This window comes from Pecten maximus, chromosome 9 (assembly GCF_902652985.1).
Source record: "Pecten maximus chromosome 9, xPecMax1.1, whole genome shotgun sequence".
In the NCBI taxonomy this organism is placed as follows: domain Eukaryota; kingdom Metazoa; phylum Mollusca; class Bivalvia; order Pectinida; family Pectinidae; genus Pecten; species Pecten maximus.
Genome location: NC_047023.1, coordinates 33,964,987 through 33,991,956, shown reverse-complemented (window position 1 = coordinate 33,991,956; position 26,970 = coordinate 33,964,987). Strand labels below are relative to the sequence as shown.

Here is a 26,970-nt window from a genome sequence, read left to right as displayed (position 1 = left end):
ATCTAATTGGGGATGATCATTTATTAATCTGTAGAATTATTTCACAAAAATTTTCTATTTCTAGCCGATATAATAACTTGCCGCCTACAACAAGGTCATCTGTTTTTCTGTAAACAATCAAAATGGATCAAAATAGCAAACACTAGAGATGACACTTTATATGAAAATATCTTTCAAACTATTAAGTGGGTGACAATTATTAGTCTCCAAAAATAAAGTCTATGCCAATGAAGCCTAAACATCAGAGACAATAACTATGAAGTTGATTTTCCTCGTAACATGTAATTTGTCTAAGTAGAGCTCTTCATTGTTATGTGGAATAACAAATTCTTCCATCAAATTGGCATCCCGTTGCTGTAGTAACAGGAAGGCAGTCTCGTAAAACACATTTTTAGGTACTAAGAATATTATACTTGATGAAATGAATATTCATTAACTTTGTGTGCTGATCATGTGACATTTGATGGATTTGGTCGACATTGCTTGCTTATCACCGCGGCAGAAATATTTATTACAGACGATGAAGCATGGGAAATATTAAAATTTAAGCAGACAATTATCTAGGTGTTTGTGTATAATTGCCTCACTGTCTTGGCTGGCTCGATCTGCCTGGTTATATGGAAGATTTCCATGTCATAGCATAATCAAAAGAGACCTCGCGCCTGTTACATAACTCCCGAGGGGTTCCAAACAGAACTTGTATGACCAACACATGTCAGGTTTGTCAATTATGACGGGCTTTCAACTGAACAGCGAAGAAATTTATTGGAAAATAAAATGACATGAAAGCTACGCAGGGCTTGTGATAGATTCTGTATAGAGTCGTGTGAGATGCAAAATGGCAGGCTCTCGGCTTTAGACGCTTTAGATAGAGATGGCTGTGACGAGATACCACCGTTGTTCTTTCACAACTATTTTGGGACAGAGGATGCGTCATGTGGCTTCTGTTGCATGGCTGTGTGCCCTCCATAACAGCACACGCGCACATGTCTTGTAGAAAAAATCCTCCCTGGATGTTGCCCATTAGCTGAGACACCTGTTCCTGTTTTATCAGTGGGATTCTTGAAGCTCTTGACTTGATTTCCGCTCCTAAAAGACAGAATGCGGTGTCCAATCTGGAGAGCACCTGTCATTGGTTATAAAAACATACAAATATCATACTTATCTTTCAAAAAGACAAAAATCACTCGAAACATGAGTTCAATGTTACAAATGACGTAGTTTGGCTACCAAGGCATTTGTAGTTATCACTACACAGGAAATGATTTTTATTTTCTTGTAATCATTTAGTAATATCATAATTTAAAAATAAAAAGTAAGTTTCCCAAAGTCACTAGATGTCTAGGAGTCTATGATGGAATGCAAACTTATTGGGGTGTATATACTGTAGTGCTGTATGTATGGAGTAAACAATCATGGTTTGTATGGCTACAAATGTATGTAAATACGTAATAACATCATCTGAGTATATGTGATATAATTTTGGAAAAAAAAGCAGAATAAGAATAACTGAGAAATATACTTAAAATTATACCTTGTGATGTTTATTGTATTTCATATTCAGTGGAAATTGCTGACAAAAAGGATGACTCTATGTATTGAATTTAGTTTTATAGAAAAAACGGACAATTTATACCAGTATTGACTTCTATATTGTTTTTAAAAAATCACCACATTTTTAAGGACAAATATGGAAGAAAAGAATGAAGGAGAGAATAAGGCTGGATATGGTTGTTTCTCTGTCTGTTCCAACATATGTGCAAGACACTTTGTCTTGTCAATCTGGCAGTTGATCCAAAAAAACCACTACATGTCATTGACACCTAGCCTTGTTCCATGCATCTTTAATGTAGTCGTGATGTGGCCGATACCCTGTCATAGCAGTAAGGGTGCAAATGAAACTTTATGACCCTGTCCTGGTGTGGATCACAAGGGCCAAACGCGGCCCAACGCCACAAGTGGGACCGTGAGTCAAGTCTAATAAATACACGCTCATGACATGTCCTCACACGTCCGAACATTAGCAATGTACACTTCTATTCAGACGTGGAAAAAACAGCCTGTTTAAAATAACAAGGAAGTCAGTCAGTTTGTCTCTGTGACAAGTAAATGTCAGACGATATCAAGACTTTGTCTCCTTCACTAATTAATGTCAGATCACATGAGGAAACAAATTGTTATTTGGTGTCATTTCTCCGTATCATTGACGTCTTATGTTGTTGCCGGTGTTTTAGGTTATTGGTAATACAGCTTTAATAGGGTAAAACACCAACATAACATCGTCAGTGGCTGTTATTATACAGGATAGTAAGTACACCATCAGTGTTCATTACTATTATCAATTATTGGACAATTGGGTGTATACAGGATAGACTTCATACAATATACAGGTGCTTCAATTTGTATGCTTGATACACAACAATGTAGGGACAATATCGAGACCCATTGTTACATAGCAAAGGAATGACACATTGACAGTAGCAAGTCTCATTAACATAGACAGAAAAACAGGTATTTTATTGATGTACATGCAATGTTAAGTGATTCTGATAATGAGTGATTTATCTTCTGTTATTTGTTAAGAGATAATGTCAGATATTTTAATTTTGTTTTAAATACTTTCTTTTATAAACAACACTAGAACCTTTATTCTTTAAATCATTTATTAGGACGTGTACAAGAGGAATAGTAATGAGTTATTCCCCTTGTATATTTGTATGATTTATCATGAAACGTACTAGATAAATAGTAATGAGTTATTCCCTTTGTATATTTGTATGATTTATCAGGACACATACTAGATAAATAATAAGGAGTTATTCCCCTTGTATATTTGTATGATTTATCAGGACACGTACTAGATAAATAGTAATGAGTTATTCCCCTTGTATATTTGTATGATTTATCAGGACACGTACTAAATAAATAGTAAGGAGTTATTCCCCTTGTATATTTGTATGATTTATCAGGACACGTACTAAATAAATAGTAAGGAGTTATTCCCCTTGTATATTTGTATGATTTATCAGGACACGTACTAAATAAATAGTAATGAGTTATTCCCCTTGTATATTTGTATGATTTATTAGGATGTGTACAAGAGGAATAGTAAGGAGTTATTCCCCTTGTATATTTGTATGATTTATCAGGACGCGTACTAGATAAATAGTAATGAGTTATTCCCCTTGTATATTTGTATGATTTATTAGGACGTGTACAAGAGGAATAGTAATGAGTTATTCCCCTTGTATATTTGTATGATTTATCAGGACACGTACTAGATAAATAGTAATGAGTTATTCCCCTTGTATATTTGTATGATTTATCAGGACACGTACTAGATAAATAGTAATGAGTTATTCCCCTTGTATATTTGTATGATTTATCAGGACACGTACTAGATAAATAGTAATGAGTTATTCCCCTTGTATATTTGTATGATTTATCAGGACACGTACTAGATAAATAGTAAGGAGTTATTCCCCTTGTATATTTGTATGATTTCTCTAGATGTGTACTAAATAAACAGTAATGAGTTATTCCCCTTGTATATTTGCAGGATTCCTCGGGACATGTACTCGACAAATGGACAGTGGCTACAAGGGAGGAGGAGCATATCATCCTTCAACAGTTCCTGCGGTTTGGAGAAACTAAGTCCATTGCCCAGGAAATCATTTTACAAGATACCAAAGATCAGCAAGATCTCTTTATCAAGCAGTCCTCACGAGCGGACTCTGAAATAAAGAAATTCATCGAACGAAGCAACCACTCTATGCATAGTTACATGCGTAGTCTTGAATCAAGGCACCTCTTTGCCAATAGACTTCCATTTGTGCCCGTTGGCAGTCGACTGATGACTCCACCAGTTCTGCCAAATTTCTCACCGCCCTCATCACGCGACCTTCGACCTCCAACTGTAACAGCTTCCTCTAGCCCAGTAACCACTTCTCCACTTGGTAGACTTCAGACAATGCAGCCGTTTGACTACAGGAGGGAGCAAGGCAGTCCAACTATAAGTCCTAGCATCCCAGAGAAACATTTGCCTGGGTCATCACCAAGTGAAAGTCCCAAAAACCTCAGCATCACGCCTACATCACACAGTTCTTCTACCCCACCATTCACCCCAATAAAAGCTCCCCCAGAGAGCAGAGAACATACACCAATTACCATAGCAACTCCGCTGGCTACCCCTATGACGCTTCCCGTATTACCTCCACAGGATGACAACTGTAATAATGCCATCGACTATTCCACAAGCAGCAGCAGCAAGGAACAACAGGAACTCCAGGCCTCTGTCCTGTACAATGAACGAAAAATGAAACACTTGCGTAAATCCAGCCATCCAGTCAAACGTAGCTGGACCCCATCATCTGGTTTTGGATGTACTTTCATTGGGCCTAATGGAAAGAAGCGTGTTTTGTGCACAGCTTGTAACAAGACATTTTGTGATAAAGGTGCTCTAAAGATCCATTACAGTGCCGTGCACTTAAAGGAGATGCATAAATGTACTGTGGATGGTTGCAATATGATGTTCAGCTCTCGTCGCAGCAGGAACCGACACAGCGCCAACCCTAACCCCAAGTTACACATGCCACAGAAGCGTATCAAACTACCTGATGGGGCTAGCATCATCGACGACGGCAGTAATAAATCCAACCGCATGATTGGAAGTCCAATGGTGGGTAGTCCACCCACTATGGTCATGCATCCGTCTCTTGGATCCAAGTCTCAATTATCTCCCATGGATCTAGATTCGTCCGATCTGGCCCGCAGTAATCACGCTTTTTATGCAGAGTTGAATGCACATTTAGCTATGTTCCCCACACCCGAGAAGAAACACAAGCTTGATGATGACTTAGACAGTCCTCGCGACCTGAGTATGACTGACAGACGCGACATCAAGATGGAATCAGATTCAGAACTAGATGACATGGTGGACGAGGATTCAGCCATTGCTGATTCTCCACAGCAGAAGACATCTAGTCGACGGAAAACAATGGTGCCGACGAGATGTGCTCAGGAAGAGGACCACTTTGTTATGAGTGATGATAATTCTGACGATCGAGACCCGGACAGTTGTAAGGAGGGGCTGAAGGATCGGCACAGTAAACCAAGCTTTGCAAGAGGGGCAGATAACTCTGGGTGTGAGGGGTCTGGGAAATCACAACACAACGGTATGCAGCAGTGCTCTGACAGTTCAGGGGAAGATTGTCGTGAAGGAAACGGAGATCACCAAGAGGGATCTTTTTTATCGAATAGTTGTGGCAGGGACAACGATTCCTGTCACCCAAGAAAAGACTTCCCAAAAATCGCTTCACTTCTGTCTGGAAGCAACCAAGCTGTCGACTATTCAACACGACGACAAGATGACTTTGATGACAATGGATCAATTTGTTCAGTTATCAGTCATTTATCAGACATGGACTCAAACCAATCAGTCTCATCCAACGAATCACAGAGCTTCCTCAGCAACGGGGCAGAAAATCTGGACATACCAATAGACAAAGACAATCCAAGAAAGTGTACTATCTGTAACAAAATCTTCCAGAACCATTTTGGTGTAAAGTCACATTTTCAAAACGTCCATCTAAAACTGATGCATAAATGTACCGTCGAAGGTTGTAGTGCTGCTTTCCCATCAAAACGAAGCAGAAATCGTCATGCCTCAAATCTAAAACTTCATCACAAACTCCTGTCGACCTCCGATACAGATGACAGCAATCAAGTATACATTGACGAGGGCGATATGGAAGATGAGGATGATTTGGATGAGGAAGATGATGAGGAGATGGGCATCAAGGAAAGAGAGGAAGAAGAAGCAACAGAAGAGGAAGAAGATTGTAATAAAAGACAAATACATACTGAGGAGTCGGGTACAGGCAGGGAAGACAAACGCGTCAATGGCATTCATGGCGATGACGATGACGAAGACAACGATACAGATATTGAGGAAGGTGATATCAATGAAAATGGAAAGGCATATTCTAATGGGATGGAAAACGGGATAGAGTTGGAAGAAATATCCGTAGGGGAAAATGGCGTGGCAGTCAACTGTCATGTGTGTCAATCCAAGTTCAGAGACAATCTTGCCTTGAAGGAACACTTTGAAATCAATCATCCCAAAGAGATGTTTTACTGTACAGTCAAAGGGTGTGAAAAAATTTTCTCAACCCGCAAAAGCAGAAATCGGCACAGCCAAAATGACAATCTGCACAGGCAGCACGGGTCAGTGAAGAGAAATGGCATCTCCTGATGTCTTGGTAGTATTTTTGATCACAGAGACAATGGTCATGGGTGCGAGCCAGGTGTTGGGCTTGAATTGTCAAGGAGTTATTATACATTAATCACACATAATTTATGAATATTGCAACGAGATTACTTATGCAAAGAGACCTTTTTTCATACATCTTTTCTTTTTGAGAGATGATATGAGATTGTTTTCACTTAAGCAAGCAATAAGTGGATAATCACGGTTGATTTTGGATATTGTTGAGGTATGCAGACAGAACTTATGCAGGGTTAAGCAGAGTACAATTCATTGAGACATTATTGTTCTGCCAAAGTGCTGATTAATTACATATATGTGGACACATCTTGGAATTTCCCCAGTGCAAGGGGGACAACTATGCATCATGTTTTAATGTGGAAACATCTTTGATGTTTTCATAGTGACTGAAAATAGCATTATATATTCGTCTAACCCTAGATCTCATCAAGTCTGTATGTGGTGTTTTGGAAGTATCCTGTAGACTCCTACTGGATGGTACACACTTTAATGATAACCTCACCTGTTTTACCTAGGTTCTTACCTGTAGGTTTTACCTATTGGTTTCTGGGGGAAAATAGCTGCCAATGTTAACTTCCAAGTGAAAAGGTGATATAACTTAAACTCAAATAATAAGTTTCAATTAATTTCAAATGTGTTAACTTTGGCAAGTTTTTGTTAAGCCTGCTGAGGAAAATGTGACTTCTTCCTGAGAAAGAACAGAAAAATCTATTATCTTAAGTTAAATTTTTATGACAATTCTCTTTCTCTGCTGTTTAATGATAATTAGTATTATTAGTATTTTTGTGTTAACAGAATTTAACAAGAGAGGTACAAGCATTCACCCTAACAGTCTATCAGTATGATGTATACTGTAACCATTAGAGGGTGAATTATAATGAGTAATCTAGTCCCAGAAAAGTCCCATAACTTGTTACCATGGTAACGGGATGACCTGTCATCATCTTGTTACCAGTTACATGTTTAGGTAACTACTCATGTTGATGGGTTATCCACCTTTATCTACCTGGTAAAAATAAATCTAGTCCCATTTTGTACCTGTAGTTATGGTTACTCTGGAAATATAGAAAAATGGCCAAATGTGATATGTTTATAATATTTTAACTTATTTTTAGCATGTTAAATAGTTTTAAAGTAATGGTAATGTGTTTTTTTTTCAATGGTTGATATGTATAATTATAATATACATGGAGGACATGTAGTGTGTCGCCGACAGGTATTACCTGGAATCTGTAAATACTGTTGATATATACCGTATGTAGATATGTAGTAGCGTATAGCTTCACAGTCTCGTTGTAGTCCTTATTGTCTGGTGTTGTGATCAAGTATGTTTTCAGCAAAACTCAGGTATGCAAATATTTTCATATTCTTAATTTATTTTAGCCGGAGTACAGCCAGTGCTAGTTAAATGTAGTTGTATGCTCCGACAGTCCCAAGTAGTTTTCTTCTCCTTGCAATGAGAACAAGCTGAAATATTTATAACTTTCTTCTGTTTGTTTTGATTGAAAATTTTTATTTCAAATCAAATTGATATGAAATTTCTGGAGTAAATTTGCCCCCTGTGTCATGATTTTTAATGTATTTTAGGTATGCTATAAAAGATGATAATGGCATACAAAGGGAGGTAACCATACCACAAGGAGGAGATAACTCTGGGTCTTTCTGTCAGAGAGGCATGAGAATCTCAAGATGTAGCTGTCGTCACGATTTTTTTATGCAATACCTCACAATTGTTTATCCCTCCTCCATATTATATATATAACACAGTGTTCATACTCAGTTGAGGATAAAGTATATCTAAGTTAGCCATCATTGTTTCATTGGTATGTATGTATTGAATGTTGTATTTTTAGATTAATTTATTTCCTGTATTGGAGCTACTAGTTACGTTAGCAGATTTCGGTACTTGCACTTTGATCCTGTCGTGTAGAGGATTGTGGGGCCAGCTTTGATCATATATACTGTATACCAATCTACTCAACTTCAGCCAAATTCTACAAAAAACAAATTCTACAAAAAACAAATTCTATTGTTGTAGGACACAAAATATTTCAGCATTTTCTTCATTTTTTATAAGAAGTTACTTAACATCAGAAAGAAAAAAATATATACAATTTTATATTAAGATTACACAATGTACTATTAAGATTGTACAATGTTCTATTAAGATTGTACAATGTACTATTAAGATTACAATGTTCTATTAAGATTGTACAATGTACTATTAAGATTACAATTACTATTAAGATTGTACAATGTTCTATTAAGATTGTACAATGTTATATTAAGATTGTACCTTGTTGCATTAAGATTATACAATATTGAGATCGTAAAACATTGTATTAAGATTACACATTTTTCTTAAGAAAAAAGTATACACTTTTTAATAAAGATTATACATTATTGTATTATGTATGAATTGCATAGTTACCACAGATTATTGCTAAAAAATATCTCAGACATAAATCATAAAATCATTGATGCTTCCAGTCAAGATACACCAATGTTTAAAATGTCAAAAAACAGTGAAATACAAAACTCATTATACTGTAGATTATTTGCCAAAGTAGAAGGGGTAGATTTAAGATCTGTTCATGTTGGAATGATTCTTTTGTTAGCATTGTTTCATGCAAGATATTATGTCATAGACGTTAACATTTTAGTATGTGTTACCAGTTTGTAATTTATCAATCATATTGAACTAAGTCATGCCAAAAAAGTACTTGTATTCAACAAGAGTTTGAATTCTTTCAGTAATTTCCAAAAGTGTACTATTGAGATAAATAATCAACCATGTATATACCTTTTGAAATCCTCATATGAAGTTTCTTTTTTTACTTTAATGTTCCAAAGTTATTTGAGCAGCTCTCTACACATGTAGTGGTCTGGTTATTTGCCAAACAGGCTTAATGTGCAATCAATTCATTGGTGTTAATGAATGCAATGATTCTTGTATAAATTTTTAGATGATTTTTTAGTCACGTTAATATACTGTTATTAAAGCCAGCTCTGTATGGATCGAGTCCACGGCATTACACACTAGCGATATGCACATTTTTACCAACGTTACATTTTACTATGCAGTTGTAGTTAGTGTATTTGATATGCACAGTGTTTTTTATAGTATGCAATCAGTTATATTAATTAATGTCATGGTAATTATGCAAATTTTTTAAACTGCACTCACCGAGTACTTATGTTGAGTTTTTGTATGAATTTGTAGGTATTATTACATATGTAATCATTATTGTTGAAATTACATAAAATCTCATTGTATTGCACATTTTTTGTTGGTACGAAATCCTGCCATTTTAACTTAACCGCCAAAAAGGAATAGTCCACTTTCAGTTCAATCACTGTGATATTGTTGGTTTTGGACTGGATTAGTCACTTTGTTTTTTGTTTAAAGCAGATGATTTTTACCTGATATTTGTATACACCACTATTTGTTAGTAGGTAGTCTGATAACTACAGCTTAACCTAACAGTGATAACATTGAAATTTAACTCGTGAAAGTGAAATTCTTTGGGGACATTTTTTAGTTGAACTTTTCAAAAATATATTGTCAGTTTTTGAAAAGTTTTTTTTATGAATTTGACAAGAAGAAATCAATTTTGCTTTCTTTCTTGTTAATTCATCTTGGGCTAAGCAATATATCTGAGGAACAGCATTGTATTATACTCTTACAACTTCAACTATTTGTCTCAATAATACTAGTCATTTTTGTGCCAGTCGCACATCCGTCCATTTTATAACTTGACACTGTGTATTAATGTCTAATGTATTACAGTGAATATCGGAGCATAGGGAAATCTCACAGCGCTCCTGTGTGTTGTAGCATTTGAGCAAACATTTTAAAATCGAATACCCTTAAATAATATTTAAAAGCAGGTTTAACAAATTTCATTCAAATGACAAGAAAATTTATGAAAAAAAGTAAACCTCGGTCAATGCCATATTTTAACTCAAGGACATACATCGATTGTTAAGGGCATTTCTCATCTAGTTCACAGGGTGATCCCATGGTTCCTAGGGACGGGGTAAATTGATCTCACAAAGGTTAGCGAAAGACATCTGGCATGTGCTATGACACTACTCAAAATACGTCATAATTTTATGTAGCATAACTATGTTGCAAATTGATAATGTCACCACTTTTGACACACATTTCGTGGGGCATTGATGAAGCGGTGAAAAGGTTTCGCAACTTAAAATCACCTTGCGATTTGTTAATTTTTTTTAAATATGTGAGAAAGATAATCAAACTGGGCGAGCCTTGTGCTTGCCAGCCAATCTTTCACACTTGGGGTGAGATATCTCTGTACACAGAACAGACCCATGTAATATTGTATTAATCTCTGACATAATGTTGGAGATACGTCCTTGGTTCTCCAAATAATCAAAATGATCCTAAGATTTTTATCTTCATCAGATGTCACCTTTTACTGGTTTTTAAGTTTTCTTTATATCTGCTTACGATTGTTAATCAATTATTTTTATTTACTAAAAATTTAATCGAAGACAATCTCCTTAAATAAGAAATTTTGTTTCTTCTAGAAATTGTTTTGAATCATATCCAGTGTATCTGTAGACAAAATGAAAATGTGAAAGCAGTCTATAGTGTTAATTTTGTTCTGTAATACTCAACCAAATGAAAAGGTTGTTTTTTTTTGCGATCAGAAAAAGGGTTGTAGTTTGTCACATCAGATCAGGGGTCGATGTGGTCAGTCACATTAGGTCAGAGGTAGGATGTGGCTATTTGCACCATCAGTAATTGGATATTTATGACGTGAAAGGGTATTTCAGATAAAACTAGTAATTTAAATAGTCCCTGAGAAATTTACTCATCAAAGTTCAGAGAATTTGTCTTCCACTATATGATCCACCAAGACTTTTACAAGTCATAAGTTTTAATTTGAAATGTTGCTGTATCTACATACTATGTAAATAATGGCAGTGGTGGCCAGAAATGACTTGGCTAGTTTATCTGTTTCTCAAGAAAGACATAATTATCTCAATGATTACAGATAGATCATAGCAATCAAATGGTCTTGTACAAAAACTTAAATGTTTTTAAGACAGTGCTTTAATTATTGTTCCTATTCAAAGTATTTAACACAAAAATACACATTTGTGTTGTACTTGTTAGAGTAACACTATGTAATACAATGTTATTCAAAAAAAGTATCAATTCTACAATGTATTGTGCAATGTTGTTCAAACTTGGGCATTGTCACAAATATATAGTACTTTTCACATTGTATATCTGTCACTCTCTGTTTTATACACTGTTCATTGTGAACTGTCATTGTTGTACACTGTATATACATTGTTATGCACTATGTACAATGTTATACATTACATACAATGTTATACACTGTACATTGTAACATACACTGTATACATTATACACTGTATACGGTATACACACTGTATATTGGATTATTATGTACAATTTGATGACATTTTCTCACAAACCCTTTACCATACTTTAATCCTTCCTTCTGTACAGTATTTAACATAATCATTTGTACACATGAACTAAGTCAGGTAGATTGGTAGAATGTGCAGTTCAGTTATATCTGTTGTTGAATATTTTCAAATAAATATTTATTATAATTACGACCAGTTTTGTATCAGTCTTAGTACTAGAATAAAGTTCATTTCTAGCAAAAACAGTTTTCCTTGTGTTTTACCATTGATCATTTTTGAAATAGTCAGCTAAAAGTGGTTTACAAGCAACCTCCCCAAATGTAAATACTACTTTTATACTAGGGGAGAGGTCTTATTTGAGGATAAATATGGTACTAAACTTTTACACTACGGAGGGGTCTTACAATATGGCTTTTCCATGTAAGAAACTTTCCTGATATCGCCAACAATGGACTTGCTAGGACAAAACATCTGACTTAAATAAAAAAAAGATTGTCAAAATGTCTTGAAATGTTTCGATCACATGTATTCAAAGTATATATGTAGAGTTATATCAGGGTTCTCGGGTATATAGTTATAATTAGGGTTCTCAGGTATATGGTTATAATTAGTGATCTCAGGTATATGGTTATAATTAGGGTTCTCAGGTATATGGTTATAATTAGGGTTCTCAGGTATATGGTTATAATTAGGGTTCTCAGGTATATGGTTATAATTAGTGTTCTCGGGTATATGGTTATAATTGGAGTTCTCAGGTACAATGTATATGGTTATAATTAGGATTCTCAGGTACTATATAGTATATGGTTATAATTGGGGTTCTCAGGTATATGGTTATAATTAGGGTTCTCAGGTATATAGTTATAATTAGGGTTCTCAGGTATATGGTTATAATTAGTGGTCTCGGGTATATGGTTATAATTAGGGTTCTCAGGTATATGGTTATAATTAGGGTTCTCAGGTATATGGTTATAATTGGAGTTCTCAGGTATATGGTTATAATTGGAGTTCTCAGGTATATGGGTATAATTGGAGTTCTCAGGTACAATGTATATGGTTATAATTAGGATTCTCAGGTACTATATAGTATATGGTTATAATTAGGGTTCTCAGGTATATGGTTATAATTAGGGTCTCAGGTATATGGTTAATAAGTGGGGTTCTTCAAGGTATATGGTATAATTGGAGTTCTCAGGTATATAGTTATAATTGGAGTTCTCAGGTACAATGTATATGGTTATAATTAGGATTTCTCAGGTATATGGTTATAATTAGGGTTCTCAGGTAGTATATGGGTTATAATTGGGGTTCTCAGGTATATAGTTATAATTAGGGTTCTCAGGTATATGGTTATAATTAGGGTTCTCAGGTACTATATAGTATATGGTTATAATTGGGGTTCTCGGGTATATGGTTATAATTAGGGTTCTCAGGTATATGGTTATAATTAGGGTTCTCAGGTATATGGTTATAATTAGGGTTCTCAGGTATATGGTTATAATTAGGGTTCTCAGGTATATGGTTATAATTGGAGTTCTCAGGTATATAGTTATAATTGGAGTTCTCAGGTATATGGTTATAATTGGAGTTCTCAGGTATATGGTTATAATTGGAGTTCTCAGGTATATGGTTATAATTGGAGTTCTCAGGTATATAGTTATAATTGGAGTTCTCAGGTATATGGTTATAATTGGAGTTCTCAGGTATATGGTTATAATTAGGGTTCTGGAGTATATGGATATAATTAGGGTTCTGGAGTATATGGATATAATTAGGGTTCTGGAGTATATGGATATAATTAGGGTTCTGGAGTATATGGATATAATTAGGGTTCTGGAGTATATGGATATAATTAGGGTTCTGGAGTATATGGATATAATTAGGGTTCTGGAGTATATGGATATAATTAGGGTTCTGGAGTATATGGATATAATTAGGGTTCTGGAGTATATGGATATAATTAGGGTTCTGGAGTATATGGATATAATTAGGGTTCTGGAGTATATGGATATAATTAGGGTTCTGGAGTATATGGATATAATTAGGGTTCTGGAGTATATGGATATAATTAGGGTTCTGGAGTATATGGATATAATTAGTTTTTAGTGGTGGAGATATTCCACAGGGCTAATCCTAGTAGTATAATTTTGTTCATCTCTTCATATGGTAGGGACCTCAACTGTTTCCTTGTTGGGACTCATGAGCATTGTCTGCAGGAGAAGGGTTGGATATTGGGATTAATTCTGAGTCAGTTTGTCTCTTCAAGGTGAACAACTACCTATATATCAACCAGTTTTCTTCACGAATGGAGGAGGACTGATCCTTGTAGGATGCTTATTTTATTACTGGATGTCTACCAAGAAGGTATACAGTTATAGGATGGGTTTCATCTGCTTTAATAAGTCGATGTAGGTAATGGCTTCAGTTATCAACAAATGGGCCTGGTTTTAACTACCCTCTAGATCAACAGGACATTGATCGGACAAATCCAAGTTATCTTTAATGTCCTTCATAAGAAGAGGATTTTTCAAAAGAAAAAAAATGTTTATATTCTGGGGCCAATCCATAAACGCCAGGGAATTGTGGGGGAAATAGTCCGCTTTCTGCTGAAGATATTTGATTGAAATCTGTTTAGTAGTTCTAGAGAAGAAGTTTTTGAAGAAAACCATTAACGGTGAGCAATGTGCTACATGTGTCCTTCTGACTAGATGAACTAAAGATGGGATCGGCGGAACACTTCTATTCAACAGTCGAAAAATCCATTAAACAAAGTATCAAAATTTATTCCGGATAATTGAAAAAGTCTTGAGAAGTTAAAGTTAAATTTTACCGGTATGAAAGACATTTAATCATAAGAAATTGTTGATGACGTACACCAGTATACAAATGTATATTTTCATTGATAGCAAAAGGTGCAACGACTACCAAAGCTTTGTTTGTTTTGGATCTTGCTAATCAATGAATTACGTGTGTATTGTGTATAAGGGTTTCTATATAAGATGATGCAATCTACGCTGTATTGGAAAATTAAAGACGAGTCGGCATTGGCATGGTGGTATAGGCTGATGCGTGTCCTCGACTGTGGAGGTACGATAGACGCCGAGGTACCCGAACAACTGGACGGACAAACGAAATGGGGGCTTCTATGACAATGACAGTATAATATACATGTGTGACCAAAAATTAATGTATCGGTACAATAATTATCTGACATTTGTCCAGAAATTATGTTACTTCAAAATTACGTAAACGCACGTACATGGCGTAAAATCGTCAAACATTGGAATTCCGGATGTGACAGTTAAAATATCAAAAGCCAATTAACTCTGTCGGTTGAGTCCGAATCGTCGGAAACCCACGATACGTTATTTGGGTCTCCGACGATGTGGACAAACTCAAAACTTCGTGAACTATTGGTTGTGGGATTATGTTACCATTTTTGAGCGAATGTTTTGTGATTTCGGTTTAATATGTATCTATCATGTAAAGATATTAAAACATCAGAAATCGGCTTATTATATTTCCATATGTACGTATATTCTTGCTCAAAATCGGTCACACCACCGGAATACGTTATGTCGTGATTAACCAGCAATACGCCGTGTCCGGATATACGGGAATATTCCTGTCCAGATTAACCGGAACATTTCTGTCCGAATTAACCAGAAATATTTATAATAATTTAGACCCTACACGCCCTTTTGAATCAGGCTTGTTTTTACTTCCAAAGTTATATAATTTGTGTAATACTCTGTAATTGCAGTGTAAAACACGGGCGGTTCCCTGCCAGTGGTAACATTCAGTCAACGGGTTCTAATTGGATTATTCGTTGACTAATTTATTCATTAGCCATGTACAAGACACGTCTGTCGACTCAATCGCCCAATTCGATTGTCTACCCCCGGTGACTCTCTCGTTGGCAGAGGTTTTCGTGTCTGTGGACGAGGTTGCTCAACTTTCCGTGGACTTTTGCCATTTCATCTATGGATTTACAGTCTTGTGGCATGGTACGTATCTACAGAAACCGCCCGGTCGTCTTGACAAAGTTTTAAATATATATGACAGTAGGAATTAATGCGCGTGACGGACGCAAACATGTTCCTCCCTTGGGATTGGCTAATATCTCCTTCGTTGTGCGCGTGCAGCAGTAACATTCTCTATCAGAAGTACATAATCGACATCAAAGGCAGGACCTCTTGAAACATTCATGTTGATTAGGCGGGGTTTTATTTACCTTTGCGACGCACAGAAGAAAAAGCCACATCACATGTCATTGTTTCCAAAAGCAGACGACGTCACACGTTGATATCGGCCAAGCCAGCTTACAGGAGGTCTCTTTCCTAATCAGAATTGGCTGTCACTCTCTAATAAACGACCCACACCAATTAATTTCAAATGAATTATTGACCATTCGCCACGTACATGTTTGACGAGATCAACGCCACTGATAAGAAGACGATATACGGTGTGTATAAACCACCCAAAGTACAAGTGCTTTTTCACAAAGACCATAAAACAGCACATAACCTCTGGCTGAGACAAGGTGAGGTAAGCTTAGAACAGCCAGCTTACACTGACAATACAGGCCCACACCTTGGTCCCATTACACAAATGCTCAATTGCAGCATGCAATGTGGGCTGATTAAAGTTCCATCTTGTGTGAAACGTGGTGTGAAAAGACACTCTGTCAAATCGAGGTATGTTCAGTGCGTTGTGTAAGTTACCCCCAGAAGGAGGGGTACGAGGTACTAGTGTTCTGGACTCATTAAGCTAGTGTTACATAAATGGGACAATGTACCGGTATAAACGGACACAGCAATATATTCACAATGACACCGTATCCTCCCATAGCCATAAACCAACCAAACCGTAATGCTAACTCAAAATCGATTATACAAGAACAAATTACCAATAAAAGGAGCGATTAAATGAAAGTAGAAAGAGAATAAGACTAGTTGTTTCAGAAGGGTTAAATGTCATTTGCTCCTTCGACGACAGCTGCCCTGTAAACTCTAGACAACTTTAACAAATGCCAGTCTTAAAAGTAGGAGGCGGGGTAGTGACAACGCAACGACAAGGCCAATGTTTTACGAAATATAATTGTAAAGATTTTGGACTGAAAAATAAAATCTTGAGTATGCGGCTCCCTGGGTAATAGTATTCGCCATTATACAGTTACAACAAGAGAAGAAATGTTTTCTTTCGTGTTAAAATGACATATAGTGTAAAGTATAGAGCGATAAGTGAACATGTTTTCAGGGAGAAACGTTTTCAGGTCACCCAATATGAAGTCTCAGATGACATATTGCGGTCGCCTTTTATCCGGCGTCGTCCGTCGTGTGGTGTGCGTAATTTACATTTTTTTTTTTACTTCTTCTCAATAACCAAGATTCCCACATGTATGCTATTGGATCAAACATGCTGGGATGAAGGACTACAAAAGTTGTTCAAATAAATGACCTTGACCTACTTTCAAGGCCACGCGTGTCAAATACGTTAATCAAGAGACCCAGAGAAATGCTATTGGGCCAGTAGTATTTGAGTAAAGGACCAAAGGTGTTCAGATGAATGACACTGACTTACTTTCAAGGTCAAATGTGTTAAAACCTTTGAATTACTTCTTCTCGATGGGACGAAAGGCTTCTTGTTTGAGGAACAGATGACCAAATTTGATAAAAACAAAATAGAGATCTTAAAAATCACGATAATAAACTGGACATCTTAACTCTTTCCGTACTCACGACGACTACAGGCGTCACAAAAACGTGCTCTTGTATCCTTCATGACGACTACACACGTCGTAATTAACATGCCTTTCATCCTTTGTGACGACTCAAATCGTCGTAAAACATCGCGAAAGATGTTGATATTACTTGCTGGTTTAGCATAGTCATACGAAGGAATTGACACGGAAATGATGTTTTTAAGAAATAAAAAGCGATGCAAATATTGTATTGATGGTATATTTTACGTACCAGAAGCATATTCATTCGTTAAGATTGTCTATTTCAAAGAATTCCGCCGGTTCATGCCGAGTTGTTTACATAGCTACAAAATGGCGGCCTCAAATTTACTTTCGTTTTCTGCGAGATTGTTGAGGTTTTAAACACAATAAAACAATTAAAAACGATAATATATATATAATTGAGTAACGTTTATTATCAAAATAAGTAAGAAATACGTAAAATATTTTTACACACCGAAAAAACGATGTTTTGGCTGCGTGATTTCTTGCACACGTGTGACACATGTGCCGATCAACATGTCATTTCCCGCGATTCTGCCTGGTGATTTCGCCGTATTTTAAAGGAAAAATTGGGTAAAAGAGATTCCGTACTCAGTACTTGTTCCATATGATAAACTTCATTTAATATTAAGCATTATACAACAGTAAAAGATCAGTAAAAGATCGTTTTATCGACGTCTGATGTGATAGCCATATGCTCCAATACACAAAGGACCTACCCAGCATTCACTTCCGGTAGCGACCGCGAAATTTGAATGAGTACGTAAAGAGTTAAATGACAACTAACAGTGTGCGTAATAAATAAGTTATGTATCCGTTTATAGTCACCATTAACCTGCATTTCTCTTAATCCGGAATTGTCCCTCTGCAGTCAATATCTTTCGAGGAAGTCTTGGTGTATGTTAAAGACTCCAGTTAGTAAACTGCAATTACGTGTGACGTGCTTGGTGGTGTTGATGTGTTTGATGGTTGTTGACGTGTTTGGTGGTGTTGATGTGTTTGGTGGTTGTTGATTTATTTGGTGGTTGTTGATTGTTGATGGTTGTTGATGTGTTTGGTGGTTGTTGATGTGTTTGGTTGTTGATGTGTTTGATGGTTGTTGATGTGTTTGATGGTTGTTGATGTGTTTGGTGGTTGTTGATGTGTTTGGTGGTTGTTGATGTGGTTGGATGGTCGTTGACGTGTTTAGTGGTTGTTGATGTGTTTGGTGGTTGTTGATGTGTTTGATGGTTGTTGACGTGTTTAGTGGTTGTTGATGTGTTTGGTGGTTGTTGATGTGTTTGGTGGTTGTTGTTTGGGTTTTTTTTTGTGGGTTTTTTGGGGTTTGGTGTTTTGGGTGTTTTGGTGGTTTTTTGTTTTTGGGGTTGAAGTTTTGGTGGTTTTGGGGGTTTTTTTGGTTTTTGATTGTTTTGGGGTTGTTGAGTTTTGGGGGGGGTTTTTGGTGGTTTTGGGGTTTTGATGTTTGGTGGTTTTGGTGTTTGTGGTTGTGGGTGGGGTTTGGGGTTTTGGGTTTTGGGGTTTTGGGGGGTTGGTGTTTGGGTGTTTTTTTGGGGTTTTTGTGTTGAGGGGGGGTGGTTGGGGGTTTTGGGGTTTTGCCGTTTTTTGGGGGTTGGGGTTTGGGGGGGGGGTTTTTGGGTTGAGGGGGGGTTTGGGGTTTTTGGGTTTTGGGGGGGGGTGAGGGGGGGGGGGGTTGTTTTTTGGGGGGGGGGTTTGTTTTGGGGGTTTTGGGGGGGGGTGTTTGGGGGTTGTTTTGTTTTTTGAGGTTTTCGGGGTTTGGGGGGGTTGTTGGGGGGGGTTTTTGGGGGGTTTTGTTTTTTGGGGGGGGGGTTGTGGGGTTTTGGGGTGTGGGGTGGGGGTGGGGTTTGGGGTTTTTGGGGGGGGGGTGTTGGGGGGTTTTTGGGGGTTTTTGGGGGTTTGGGGGGGTTTTGGGGGGGGGGTTTGTTTGGGGGTGTTTGGGGTTTTGTGGTGGGTTTGGTGGGTTTTTGTTTTGGGGGGGGGGTGTGGGGGGTTTTTTTTGTTTTGGTGGGGGTTTTTGGGGGGGGGTTTTTGGGTTTTTTTGGGGGGGGGGGGGGGGTTTTTGGGGTTTTTTGGGTTTTTGGGTTGGGGGGGTTTTTTGGGTTTGGGGGTTTTTTTGTTTTGGGGGTTTTTGGGGGTTTTGGGGGGGGGGGGGGTTTTTGGGGGGGGGTTAAAAGGTTTTGGGTTGTTGATTTTTTGGGGGTTGGGGTGGGGGAGTGTTGTTTGGGGGTTTTTGGGGGGGGTTGGTGGGGGGGTTGGGGGTTTTTAGTGGTGTGGGGGGGTTTTGGGGGTTTTTGTTGATGGGGTTTTTGGGTTTTGGGGTTTGGGGTGTGTTTGGGGGTTTTGTTTGGGTTTTGGGGGGGTTTTTTGATTTTTTTTTGGGGGGTGTGTTTTGGGGTTGTTTACGGTGTTTTGGTGGTTTTTGGTTTTTGGGTGTTTGGGTTTTTTTTTGGGGTTTTATTTTTTTTTTTGTTTTGGGGGGTTTGGGTTGGGTGGGGGTGTTTGTTTTGGGTTTTTGGGGGTTTTGTTTTTTGTGTGTTTTTGGGGGGGGGGTGTGGGTTTTTGGGTTTTTTTTGTGTGTTTTGGTTGTTTGGGGTTTGGGTTGTTGGGTTTTGGGGGTTTTTTTTTTTGGGGGTGTTTTGTTTGTGGGTTTTTTTTTGGGTTTTTTTATTTTTGTGGGGGTTTTTTTGGTTGGTTGTTGCGTGTTTTGGTGGGTTTTGGGTTTTTGGTGGTTGTTGGGGTTTGTTTGTTGCTTGGGGTTTTATGTTTTGGGGGTTGTTGATTTTGTGGTTGGGTTTGGGGGGGTTGAGTTTTTTTGGGGGGGGTTTTTTGGGGGGGATAGGTGTTGGTTTTGGGGGGGGTGTTGTTGGGTTTTTTTGGGGGGTTTTTGGGTTAAAGGGTTTGGGGGTTTGGGGGGGGGGGGGTGGGGGGTGTTTTTGGGGGGGGTTTTTTTTTTTGGGTATGGGTTTTTTGGGTTTTGGGGTTGGGGGGTTTAGGGGGGGGGTGGGGGGTTTGTGGGGGGGGTTTTTGGTGGTGGGGGGGTGGGGTTTGGGGTTTGCGGGGTTGGGGGTTTTTGGTTTGTTTTTGGGGGTTTTGGGTTGGGGGGGTTGGGTATGTTGGGGGGGTTTTGTGTTTTTGTTGGGTGTTGGGTGGTTTTTGGTGGTTTGGGGGGTTTTGGGGTTTTTTTGTGGGGAGTGTTTGGGGGTTTTTTTAAGGGGGGGGTTTTTTTTGGGGGGGTTTTTTGGGGGTTTTTTGGGGTTTGGGGTTTTGGGGGGGGGTTTTTGGGTTTTTTGGGGGTTTTTTGGGTTTGGTGGGGGGTTTTGTGGTTTTTTTGGTTTTTGTTGTTGTTTTTTGGTGTTTTGGGTTTTGGGTTGTTTTGGTTTTGGGGGTTTTGGGGTTTTGGTTTTTTTTGGGGGTTTGGGGTTGTTTGGGGGGGGTTTTTGATGGGTTTTTGGTTGTTGATGGTTTGGGGGGTTTTTATGTTGGTTGTTTGGGGGGGGTTTGGTGTTTGTTGGTTTTGGTGTGGGGGGTTTGGGGTTTTGGTTGTGTTGTTGGGGGTTTTGGGGTTTTTTGGGGGTTTTTGGGGGGTTGGGGTTTTTTGGTTTTTTTGATTTTTGGTTTTTTTGTTGGGGTGTTGTGGTTTTTGGTTTTTTTTTGGGGGTTTTGGTTTTGTGGTTTTGGTTGTTTTTTTTGGTATTTTGTGGTTTTTTGTTTTTGTGTTTTTTTGGGGTTTTGTGGTTTTTTTTTGTTTTGGGGTTGTTGAAATTTTTGTGGGTTTTTGTGGTTTTGTTGTTGTTTGGGTTTTTTGGGGTTTTTGGTTTTTTGGTTTTTGGGGTTTTTTTTTGGGGGGTTAAATTGGGTTGGGGTGGGGTGTTTAAAGGTTGTTTTTTGGTTTGTGTGGGTTTTTTGGGGGGTTTGGGGGGGTTTTTTGGTTGTTGAATGTTTTGGGGGTTTTTGGGTTTGGGGGGTTATGTTTTTTTTGGTTTGGGGGGTTTTTTGGTGGGGTGGTTTTTGGTTTTTTGGGTTTGGGTTGTTGTGTTTTGGGGGGTTTTGTTTTGGGTTTTGGGGTTTTGGTGGGTTTGTGTTTTTGGGGGTTTTTTTTTTGGGGGTTTTTTGGGTTTTTTTTGGGGTTTTTTTGGGGTTTTTGGTGTTTTGGGGGGTTTTTGGGGGGTTTTTGGGTTTTTGTGGTTTGGGTTGTTGTTTTTTGGTTTTGTTTCCGTTTTGTTTTTTTTTGGGTTTTTTTGGGGTTTTTGGTTTGGGGGGTTGTTTGGGTTTTTGGGGTTTTTGGTTTTTGGTGGTTGTTGTTGTTGGGGGGGTTTTTTTGGGTTTTTTGTTGTTGGGGGGTTTTGGGGTTGTTTTTTTGGTTGGGGTTTTTTTTGGGGTTTTTTGGGGGGTTGTTTTGGGGGTTTGTGGTTGTTGTTGTTTGGGGGGGGTTTTTTTTTGTTTGTTTGTGGTTGTTTTTGGTTTTTGTTGTTTGGGGGTTTTTGGGGGTTTTGGGGTTGGGTTTTTTGTGGGGGGTTTTGGGTTTTGGGGTTTTTTGGGGGTTGGCCTTTTGGTGATTGTTTGTGGTTTTTGGGGTGGTTTTTTGTGGTTTGGGGTTGTTTGGTTTGGGGGTTTGTGGTTTTTTGGGGTTTTGGGTTTTTTTTTTTGGTGTTGTGGGTTGGGGGTTTGGGGGTTTTGGTTTTTTTTTGGTGTTTTTTTGTTTTTTTGGGGGTTTTTTGGGTTTTTTTTTGGTTTTGTGTTTTTGGGGTGTTTTTGGGGGGGTTAAAAATTTAGGGTTGTTGTGTGTTTTGGGTTTTGGGGGGGGTTTTTTTTTTGGGGGGGTTTTGGTGGGTTTTTGGGTTTTTTTTTGGGGTTTTTGTGTGTTTTTTGGTTTGTTGGTGTTTTGGGGTTTTTGATTTTTTGGTGGTGTGGGGTTTTGGCGGGTTTTGGTTTGTGGTTGTTGGTGTGTTTTGGTTTTGGTTTTGGGGGTTTTTTGGTTGGGTTTGGGGTTTTTTGGGTTTTTGGGGTGGGGTTTTGGGGGGTTTTTTGGGTTTTTGGGGTTTTGGTTGTTGTTGGTGGGGGGTTTGGGGGTTTTTGGGTTGGGTTTTGTTTGGGTTTTTGGGGTTTTGGGGGTTTTTGGTTTTTTTTGGGGGGTTTTTGGGGGGTTTTTGGTTTTTGATTGTTTTGGTTGGTTAGTGTTTTGGTTTGGGTGTTTTTGTGGTTGTGGTTGTTGTGGTTGTTGGGTTTGTGGTTGGGTTTTTTTGGTTGTTGATTTTTTTTGGTTTTGAGTTTTGGTGGTTGTTGAATGTTTTTGGTTGTGATTTTGGTTGTTTTTGTGTTTTTTGTTGGTGTTTTTTGGGTTTTGGTGGTTGGGTTTGGGGGTGGTGTGTTTTGGGGGTTTTTGGTTTGGTTTTTGTGTTTTGGTTTTGTGGGGTGTTTTGGTTTTTGTTTTTTTTTGGTTTGGGGGTTTTTTTGGGTTTTGGTTTGTGGTTGGGTTTGGTTTTTTTTGGGTTTTGTGTTTTTTTGTTTTTGGTTTTGGGGGAGGTTTGGGGTTTTGGTTTTTTTGGGGGTTTTTTAAATGTTTGGGGTTGTTGTTTTTGGGTGGTTTTGGGGTGGTTGGTTTGGGTTTTGTTTTTGGGGTGTTTTTGGGTTGGGGGGTTTTGGGGTTTTTTTTGTTTGGGTTTTTTGGTTTTTGTTTTTTTTTGGTTGGGTTTGGGGGTTTTTGGTTTTTTGGTTTTTTGTGTTTGGGGTTTTTTTTTTTGAGTTGTTTTGGTTTTTTTTTGTTGGTTTTAAGGTTTTTTGGTGGTTTATGTTTTGGGGGGTTTTTTGGGGGTTTTGGGTGTTGCTGTTTTGGTTGTTGATTTTTTATGTTTTTTGGGGTTTTTTTTGTGTGTTTTGGTTTTTCTTTTTTGGTTTTTTTGATGTTTGGGGGTTTTTTTGGGGGGTTTTTTGGGGGGGTGTTGGGGTTGGGGGTTTTTGGGGGTGGGGGTTTTTTTGGGGGGGTTGGGTTTTGGGGGGGTTGTTGGGGGGGGGGGGGTTTGGGGTTGTTTATATTGTTGGTGGGGTTTTTGGGGGGGGGGGGGGGTTTGTTGTGTTTTGGGTTTTTGGGTTTTGGGTTTTTTGGGTGTTGTTTTTTTTGGTTGTGGGGTTGGTTTTGGGTTTTTGGGTTTTGGGTTTTTTTGGTTTTTGGGGGGTGGGGGATGGGGGGGGGTTGGGTTGGGGGGTTTTTGGTTTGGGGTGGGCAGGTTTTGGGGGTTGTTGGGTTTTTTTTGGTTTTTGTTTGGTTGTTTGGTTTTTGTTGTTTGGTGTTTTTTGGTGTTTGGGGGTTTTGTTGTTTTGGTTTTGGGGGTTTTGGGTTTTTGGGGGGGTTTTTTTTTTTTGGGGGGTTTTTGGGGTGTTTGGTTGTTGGGTTTTGGTTTTTTGGTGGTTGTTGTTGTTGGGGTTTTTTGTGTGGGGGGGTTGTTTGGGGTTTTGTTTGGGGGGGTTTTTTGGTTTTTTTTTGGGGGTTTTTGGGTGTTTGTTTGTTTGTGTTTTGTGGTTTTTGTTTGTGTTTTTTGGGTTTTTTTGGTTTGGTGGGGTTTTTTTGTGGTTTTTGGGGTTGTTTGGGGTTTTTGGTTGTTGTTGATGTGTTTGTGGTTGTTGATGTTTGGGGTTTTTTTTGGTTTTGGGGGGGGTTTTGGGTTTGGGGGGGGGGGGGTTTTGGGTGGGGTTTGGGGGGGGTTGGGGGGGGGGGGTTTGGGGGTTTGGGGGGTTTTTTTGTGGGGGTTTTTTTGGGGTGGTTTTTGTGGGTTTTTTTTTGGTTTGGGGTGGTTTTTGGTGTTTATGGTTGGGTTGTTGTGGTTTTGGTGTTTGGTGGTTTTTGGTTTGTTTGGGGGTTTTTTTGGTTTTGGTGGGGGTTTTGGGGGTGTTTTTTTTGTTTGGGGTTTTAGGTGGTTTTGTTTTGGGGGTGTTTTGGTTTGGGTGGGTTTGGTGTTTTGGTTTTGTTTTTTATGTTTGGTGTTTTTTTTGGGGTTTGGTTTTTTTTGGGGGGGTTTTTGGTTGTTTTTTTGGTGTTTTTTTGTTTTGGTTTTTTTTAGTTTGTTTTTTTTGTGGGGTTTGTGTTTGGGTTTTTTTGGGTTTTTTTTGGTTTTTGGTGGGGTTTTTTTGGTTGTGTTTTTGGGTTTTTTGGGGGTGGTTGGGGTTTTTTGTGGTTGTGGTAGTTTTTGGTTTTTTGGGGGTTTGGGGTTGTTGCGTGTTTGGTGGTTTTTGGTGTTTGGGGGGTTTGGGGGGTTGTGTTTTTTTGGGGGGTTTGGGGGGGGGGGTTTTTTTGGTTGTTGGGTTTTTTTGTTTTGTGGGTTTTGGGGAGGGGGGTTTTTTTGGGGGGTTTTGGGTTTGGGGGTTGTGTTTGTTTCTGGGGTGGGGTGGGGGTTTTTTCCTGGTTTTCGTGTTTTTTTTTTTTTTTTTTTTTTTTTTTTTTTTTTTTTTTTTTGTTGTTTTAAAGTTTTTGGGTTAGGGTGGGTTGGGTGGTTTGTTCTTTTTTTTTTTTGGGGGGGTTTGTGGGGTTTTTGGGGGGTTTTTTGGGGGTTTGGTTTTTTGGGGTTTTTGGTTGGTTTTTTTTTCTTTTGGGGTTGAAATTTTTTTTTTTTTTTAAAAATTTTTTTTTTTTTGGTTTTTGGGGGTTTGGGTTGTTTAAAATGTTTTGGGGCTGTTCTTCGGTTTTTTAAAAAATTTTTAAAAGGGGTTTTTTTTTGGTTGTTTTTTTTTGATGGGTTTTATGTTTTTTGGGAGGGGGGTTTTTTTTGGTTTTTGGGGTTTTTTTAATGGTTTGTTTGCATGTATTTGGTGGTTGTTGATGTGTTTGGTGGTTGTTGACGTGTTTGATGGTTGTTGATGTGTTTGATGGTTGTTGATGTGTTTGGTGGTTGTTGACGTGTTTGGTGGTTGTTGATGTGTTTGGTGGTTGTTGATGTGTTTGGTGGTTGTTGACGTGTTTGATGGTTGTTGATGTGTTTGATGGTTGTTGATATGTTTGGTGGTTCTTTTGTCTCCAGTCCGATTCTCATTTTGAGAAGATAACTTTGCCTAGATTTGACCTAGATTTAGATCACGTGCGTCGTCGATGAAGCAGAATACTGTTGCAGAACACCTGGTCTTATCTTCTAGTATGTATTTATTTATTTATTATTTATTTATTATTTATTTATTATTTATTTATTTTTTTATCCATTTAGTTTTTGTATTTATTTAACAATGGATGCTCTTTAAAGAATATAAAAGATATACAAGACCGCATTCGACGTTATGTGTAGGTCAATTGTAAGAAATGTCATCACATCTAAGCGAGAGTCAATGTAGTGACAACCCAATGTAACACAACGACTCTGATATCGCACAAGGAAATGAACTCTTGGATTTCTAATTCATGTAGGTACATGCAATCGACATGATCAATAGACACCTTCTTATTTAAAAGCAAAACATAGTCGATATTTCTTAATGTGAAATGAAGAGAAGAAGAATTGGTTGTGTCAGCTAAGAAGAATGTAAAAGAAACCTGTATCCTTCCGGAACTCTTAGCTTTAATATTACATACTGTACATTTGTTCATATCTTGCCCTCGTTTTGAGTTAGAATTACGCTGTATATATACATAGTAACACAATTGACGAAGGAAGACAACTTTATGACTCGTGCCCTGACCGGGTCTCGAACTCACGATCTACGGCACCCAATCGCCTAGCCAGGAATACCCGCAGCTTATACTGCTGCGCCACATCGGTGTTCTTAAAAAAAGAACGTTTCAATGGCGCAGTGATAGTCGGCCCGATATTCTTACATGATCATTGTGGAAGTCGTCTGTTACAAATATTCATCAAGTACAACTACGACAGGAAATTCAAATATTTATCTTCGGATCACCAAATACTTGTGTTCTTTTGTTACATGACCTCTTTTTTCATAAAATTCGATTGGCGACAATGGCCGTGTACGATATTGCAGCATATTCTGAGAAAATGTCACTAAGACCATGGTGCAACGGACAGGGAATCGTAAACATGGTTGGATTAATTTGATGGCAGGGTATCCTAACGAGTTATTGGTATGTCGGTGGTACAAACCGTGTTCCGCTGTTGTTTAAGTTTTGATTAGAGGTAGATTTTAACAAAGATCTTTACACTTATTCTTTCCGATACTGCATTACATGTAATGTTCGTGGGCTATTTTTGTCGTGGTTTTATAGTTTCGCGGTATGAAATTTGCTCGATACCACAGTATGAAATATGTGTAACATTTCTGCTGGATTCGTTGTATCATTTTTCGTGGTTCTGTAATTTAGCGGTTCGTAATATCCTGGATACCCTATATACCACATCAAAAAGATGTCTAACATTTCAATCGTATACGGTGTATTTATTCTCGTGGTTCCCGGAGTTTTCGACTACGAGAAAGTGAATGTTTCTACATTGCAAAAAATTCATCTTAAACAGCATATTAATGAGGTGTTGACTATACTACAAAACTTTCTAGT

The 26,970-nt window shown here is 38.1% G+C and overlaps 1 protein-coding gene across 3 annotated transcripts in view; it reads left to right on the top strand.

Moving 5' to 3' along the window:
- Nucleotides 1-11,962, top strand: part of LOC117334227 (zinc finger protein basonuclin-2-like) — an 88,522-nt gene extending 76,560 nt beyond the window's left edge. For all 3 annotated transcript variants that reach the window (XM_033893720.1, XM_033893721.1, XM_033893722.1), the window contains one exon: nt 3,560-11,962. In XM_033893720.1, coding sequence (XP_033749611.1) covers nt 3,560-6,253 — 2,694 coding nt within the window. In that variant the 3' untranslated portion in view covers nt 6,254-11,962. The remainder of the gene's footprint in view (nt 1-3,559) is intronic.
- The last annotated feature ends 15,008 nt before the right edge of the window (nt 11,963-26,970 follow it).